This window comes from Protopterus annectens, chromosome 3.part0 (assembly GCF_019279795.1).
Source record: "Protopterus annectens isolate FY-2018-M chromosome 3.part0, PAN1.0, whole genome shotgun sequence".
In the NCBI taxonomy this organism is placed as follows: Eukaryota; Metazoa; Chordata; order Ceratodontiformes; family Protopteridae; genus Protopterus; species Protopterus annectens.
Window position 1 is genome coordinate 1,658,176,676 of NC_056731.1, and position 7,146 is coordinate 1,658,183,821.

The 7,146-nt window shown below is 34.6% G+C and overlaps 1 protein-coding gene across 2 annotated transcripts in view; it reads left to right on the plus strand.

Annotated features, from left to right (window-relative positions):
* Positions 1-216: 216 nt before the first annotated feature.
* Positions 217-7,146, plus strand: part of ZFPM2 (zinc finger protein, FOG family member 2) — a 1,273,567-nt gene continuing 1,266,637 nt past the window's right edge. For both annotated transcript variants that reach the window (XM_044065695.1, XM_044065696.1), the window contains exon 1: positions 217-613. In XM_044065695.1, coding sequence (XP_043921630.1) covers positions 574-613 — 40 coding nt within the window. In that variant the 5' untranslated portion in view covers positions 217-573. The remainder of the gene's footprint in view (positions 614-7,146) is intronic.

The following is a 7,146-nucleotide window of genomic DNA, read 5'->3' on the forward strand; positions in this document are numbered from 1 at the left end:
GCCTCACACTTTATCACACTTTCTTTACTGCAGGTCCGACAAGGAGCTGCGGAGACAGACAACAAGAGTGGTGATTTACAGTATGAGTTTATTGTGTTCACTGACAGCTGCGCAGCAGTTAGTATCAGTCAGCTGTTTGGCACCGGCTTCAATACACAGCTAAGCCTCGGGACCATTGCTCCACACATGGTCCATGCTCCGAGCAGGTACGGCAACTAAGTGAGTCAAACTTCATTGACCAACAAAAACGCGAACTGCTTCAGGGTCTGCAGTCAGTCAGGGTGTTTGGCAGCCCTGAGAGCGGCTTCAGCTGTACAAGAAAGCTTTTCTGCCTGCCTCTCTCTCTCTCTCTCTCTCTGCCTCTCTCTCTCTCTCTCTCTATTTCACTTTGTCCTCTGCAACACTTACACGCTCACTCTTTTTCTTGTCCCCATCCCTCTGCCTGACGATACATTTAATTTCCATCAAAATCTCATCCTGCCATCGATCGGATCCTGCTGAGTTTATGAAACCAAACGCATCGATCTGTCAGAAGAAGCGCTACACCTGGAACAAGTAACCAGCAGCAGAAGCATGTCCCGCAGAAAGCAGAGCAAGCCCCGGCAGATCAAGCGTGAGTTTCTTACTGTGGTCTATCTGTGGGTTCAGTTCTCTCAAGAGTGCAGTCAGCGGAGTTTGGCAATTGGTGGCAAGTACATTTGTATTACAGAGGTTATTTAAGTTACTAGGCTAAGCATCTTCCATAGTACACTGATTCATTTATGTTGCTACGAACAGCTCACCTCTGCAAGTTATTATCCGTACAGGATTACATTATTATTTGCACTTTATGTAATGTCCCTTGTTAAACAGAACGTGAGAAAGTTAACTTAAGGTGTTAGCAAGCAGAAATGCGGTTTTATTTCCTCTTTCTCTGTTGCCGGGTTGTGCAGATGCCTTTTATTATTACCAAGTCTGTGAGGTCTTCTGATTTAAAATTGTACTTGTCTACTTCAATTATTTAAATGTGATAGGGGAGTAGGGGCATTTGGGATGCAGCCGTTTGGAATATTTAATACAGTTACAGAATCTTGCCATTGCAAGCTGTTCAATAACCTTAACGTTAAGTTTACACTCCAAGGAAAAAAATGAATTATTTTTGGGCTGATTTTGTTACTTGCAGGCTTACCTGCGCATTTTCAACAGAAAAAAAGTCATGCTATATAATACTGGAAAAGTATAATGCAAACCATTATAGAAGTAGTCCCTGACCAGTAGTAATGTCACACATCTTACAATGGAGTGTGTCAGTGAAATGGACTTGCTCCCAGCAATGTGGTGGGAGCGTTATTTGCATCAAGGTGGCGATTTACTACGCAGTTTTTTTTATAGCTGGGTTGGCAAGGAGTTGTTACGATCATACCTCTTAAATGTCCAGCTTTCCGACGATTTTCCTGTATATTTTTGGTCTCCTCCTCATAACACTTTTGGTTTTCTGACAAATCATTAAGGATGGAAGTTAATGACAGCTATTTGAGTTTCGACTTCACATCCTTTAGAAAATGCATGTTATTGCAACATTTGCTACTCTATCAACTTTCTAAGTTTGCAATATGAATATTTTAAGTTTGTTCGTGATTTTGGGCTGCTGTCCTCCCATCGTTTTTGCTTTGTCCAGATTTCTTGCACTAAGTTGAGGGGTATGGACGATGTTCAGGTACTATTTCATTATCAGAGTTTTGGCAGGTAGATGCTGTGTTTATGCATTGCATTGGATGTATTGAGGAAATTGTTTGTTTACTGTGGTTACCCGTTTTTGATACAACTGGTACTCGACTTTTCGGTGGTACTCTGAAGTACTTAATTTTCAAAAAAAATAAAAATCTATTGCACCGTGGAGCCGGCGCAGTCAGCAGTTCGATACGCACACAATCCACATTCCTGTGCAGTTTTCCCGAGGGAGAACGTGTTGCACAAGCCATTAGAATGTTATCTGTTAGGAAGGAAATAAAGACTAAAAGACAAGTAGTTTGTACTCAAATACATCGCATAAATTTGCATTTCTCTGTCCGTTGTAGCCAGAGCACAAAACATTAAGTTATTAAAATTGTCAAATTTGTTTTAACTAGGTATTTATACCATATCTTGATATTTTCTTAGAAGTTAACATAGGACAAACGACTTACATTGAAGCAATCAAGGCCTGAGTGAAAGCAGATTAGCAGCTTTGCCAAATCTGGTTATGCACAATGTGATGTTACTAAATAGTAAAACTGAAATTAAAGGTAGTCATCGTTGAGGACTTCTGTTTAAGCATTGAACTTTTTGTCTTCATGGGAACTCGCATTATATTAATTTAGTTTAAATTCAGACAATCCAAATTGTAACGACAGAGGTGATAAACATATATTTTTGTTGAAATTAAACAGATATGAAAAGTGTAATCCTTTTTTGTGTTAATGTGATATTTGCAATCATTTTAAAAGTTCAGTTTGCTTCCTTCTTAAATAATTATTTTGAATAAAGGATTTCACTTTTACTGGGAAATAATAGACCTGAACAGCTTGGTATTAAGCACAATGTAAGGCATATTAGTATACATTTCTTTCCTTCTAATGGACCTACTTTCTAGAATCAGTGCAGTTTTGTAAATACCTCTGTATTCATTAGTTGGATTTGAAAGCCCTTCTGCAAGCAAACAAATAAATGAATAAATAAATAAATAAATAAATACACTCACAGCTATTGATTATGATTTACATCATGATGTGATGGCATTTGAGGAAGTGCACTGATTTCTTACATGAATGACCAGTAACACATTTTCTTTTCAGACTCAAAAGGAAAAGTCTTAGTCATAAAACATATATACATGTGTATGTATATATATATATATATATATATATATATGTGTGTGTGTGTGTGTGTGTGTGTGTGTATATATATATATATATATATATATATATATATATTTATATATTTCTAAAATGCAACTTTTGTTTGCAGTTGGTGTTAAATGATACATACTCAGCATACCTTTTTTATAACAGAGTTTTACTATCTGATCCATAAAAAAAACCTTAAAGTGCAAAACTGGTCATTATTTCTTACGAGCGTTTAAACAAATTTTCTATAAGATAAATACATTTTGTTAGATTTTAATTTAACTTAAATACTAATAAACACAACAGGGTACACATTTTGGGCATTACTATGAGCAAAGAAAGGCCTATCAGAGTCATCAGAGTTTGAAGTTTAGTATTTTTTTTTTCTGCTGGAAATAGTGCATTATGACACTATATTTACACAATAAAAAGAACAAAGCTTTCTTCATAAAAAAATGCTTTTTAGCAAGTATTCAGTTCTTGAACCATGTTTCTTTACCTGATTGCCGGGAAATGCTTCATTCATACAATATAAACTTATCCGATTGTGTTATTTATAACTTTTTTAACACATCTTGTGATTTTCTCTTGAATAACAATGGGTTTGGCTGAATATATAATGTGTCATTCTTTTCTTCTTTCTTAATTCTGTTTTTTCATATCTTCAAAAGTACTCTGATACTGCCTTTCAGTTCTCTTCATATTCTTTTTTAAGTCTTCAAAAACACTGTATTAATTTTATTTTAATCTATCATATACTGGTGCAGGTTTTGTAATATAAATGCATAAGCAAGGACAAATGCTTCTGTGTCCAGAGATCTTGCATTTACAGTTGTCTGTATTTTTATATATATTACTATTTATTGCAATACTGTTTGTTGTAATATTGCATCATGCTGTCTTGCAGTCAGATATATGGATTCTTAATATCTCAACTTCACAAGCTTTCTAGATATGTTGCTTGCAAAGAAATTCAGTGCAGTATGTCATGTTAATGTTACAGTTTTACTAAAATGTAATTAAGGTGAAATCATGATTATGACTGTATTTAGATTAAATTTTTTGCAAGTACTCCTAACTGAACAAGAGTACATGTTTAGCTAAAGTCCTATGCATATGTGAAATATATATAAACATATATCGACACATGCACATGTGAGGACATGTACACACACTCACACAGACAAGCGCGCACACACACACACACACACACACACACACACACACACACACGCGTACACATACATATTCTCTCACATGTCCATAGTCTGAGTGTGTGTGTGTGTTTCTCTCTCTCTCTCTCTCTCTCTCTCTCTCTGTGCATGGGTGCTTCACATCAGTATAAGAACAAAAGGTTAAAAACTTCGTAGAACTTCTCTGTGGAAGCAGGGAAAGCAAATACAAATGGTAGCAGCAGTGTGTACATGTAAATAAAAATTAGCATGTTAGAGAAAGCCAGCGCAATTATGGATTCATAAGAGACTGAAATTGAACAACTTAATATCACCTATACAGCATGGGGTTAATGTGTTTAAATCCTTTTGAAATCAGAAAGTCAGTGTAGACCCTGAAACTTAGATGATAGTCAATTTAAAGGACAAAAAGGTTGCTGGGCACATTTTTTAATGCATACATTTCATTGCTATCTAAAATTGTGATTTATGCAGTATTTTAATATTTTGCTTATTCTTTCCCCTTGGGTGCTCTCTGGGCTGTGATAAAAAGGGAATACTGAAAGAGCACCATTAATTTGCTCTGATGACTGGGCTGATAAGGAGAGATAATGGGAAAGATAAGCAACAAAGATATACCATCAGAAACCCGATTATTACCATTAAAATTCCAGCCCAGCAATCTGCAGTACGCTGATAATTCCTTCTCCGTTTCCACCAGTTTGGATGATAAGGCAAAAAATAGTCACTCAGTGCGCCCTGATTAGACTGCCTGGATTTCCTGATAATACAGTGATAAATTATGTATTCCCCCACCTCCTGTTTTGCTACAAAATTGCTAGGTCTGATTTTTTTTAACTGTTATACGTCCTTCCGGTCTCCCCAACCTATAAGCTTTTATTGTAATAAGTGTTTGATAAAAAGCTGTGATATGAGAGGAGGTGTTTTGTATGAGAGCCCCATATCAATGTTATCCGTCCATCTCTCTGCACCAGCTGCTAGCTGCTGTTGTTTTTAGCCTTATCATCTCCTGCCAATATGCCAATAAATTGCCCAGAATGGTCACTGTTCTATGCCTGTCCTGTTAAATTTATGACAGAAATGATGAAACTTTTGCCGATGCTGTGGATTGTGATTAGTAAATGTGTTGTGTGTGCATTTTTTTCTGCTGTGTTGCTGATCTTTGCCACCTTTTTTTGCCTGCCCTTCTCTTCAGTACTGTTATACTGAGTGAGATTTTGCCATTGTTGACCATGTCTGGGGCCTGACTGTTTTTCAGAAAAGTTTATATCATCTTAAATTAAGTAAATTTGTGTTTAAGCTGTATATTTTTATCTGTATGTTAATTTTCATTTGCAAGTATATAGTTAGTAGGTGTTATGACTGCACATTTAAAATGAATTTATTTAGCTAGGTATTGAATGAAACTTCAGGAGTTTTGCAGTTTTCCATCGTTTTCTGTTTGCCTGAATGATAAATATTCATGTTTTATTTCCTATGCTTGCTTGCTTGCTTGGTAAAATTCCAGAATGCTTCAGAGTTTGGAAGAAAAACAGGAAGAGAAAAAAAAGTTTGATAAGTAATGTCTAACAAGTATAGGCTACTAACAGCTGGCATCATCAGGTTAATGAAATACTGTTACATTTTCTATCCTTTTTAACTCCTCATACTTCATAGGTCAATATATCAGTATGGTGCATAAAGCCTAGATGTATATTGAACTGAACACCATGTTGTATAACCTTTATTGTCCACTGGCTTTGCTTGCTACAAATTAGAAACGTTAAGTCACCTCACAGTACAGAATGCAACTGATTTATATGTATATATCATGTCTGGCGTTAATAGTGTAACTGCCCCACCCACTGCCATAGTGGTAGGACTAATCAGTTGGAATACATTATAAAGTAGACTCTAATTGCTATTGTAATACACTGCAGTTTTTGGAACAGTAAAGTGCATACTCAATATTTTTGGCACTTTTTGTATGGCAGTTTTTATTATGATATAGTGTCTGCTACATTTATCTGCTTGCTTTTTTTTTCTTTTCAGACATGATACAAAATGAATAGTTTAATTTATTTACAAAGAACAGAAATAATGTCAGACAATCAGTCAAGACTTACAAGCACATGTATCCTGTGAGAAGAGCTCCATAACAGGTGTAGACTTAGAAGGCAGCTTTAGTTTTAAGGTCAACAGGAAAAAGTAATCAATCAACAATACAGTCGCAGATTGCTGACTTTAAGGAGAAAGTCATTTTAAAATCTGATGCTGGTAGCTGTTCATAAGGATTTCTGTGAAAAATAAGAATAGTACATTAGAAATGAAAGTAAAATTTGTCAGAATAGATTGAGATAAACACATAACTACATTCAGAAGTAGTTTTCCTTTGCAGTTTAATCACCATTAATTTCAGAGGCAGTATAGTACACACATATGTACTGTAGCTGTATAATAACAGATAACTATATATATATATATATATATATATATATATATATATATATATATATATGTATATATATATATATATATATATATATATATATATGTATATGTATATATATACATATGTGTGTGTGTGTGTTTGTATATATATATATATATATATATATATATATATATATACATATATACACACACACACACACACACATGTTTGTATATAATATATATGTATATATATCTGTATATCTATATATCTATATGTATATGTATGTACACACACTCTCAGAGGCTGTACTACAAGTGCTCAAGTCCAATACACAAATTTTATAACACACATACACACCTCGCACACATATATGCATATAATGCATATGTGTATAATCCCTTTCTCTCTCTGTCTGTGTGTATATATATATATATATATATATATATATATATATATATATATATAAAGAGTGCATAACTTTGAAAAAATCATTAAAGTCAACTTCTGTTTAGAACAGATTGTTGGCAGGTGTAAGAGATCAATGATCCCTGAGATTAGGGAATGCACTCTTTCACCAGTGCAGTCCTGGAGTTATTATATATAATTAACAGTTGGTGCAGGGGGACCTGCCGCACTACAAGATATATATATATATATATATATATATATATAT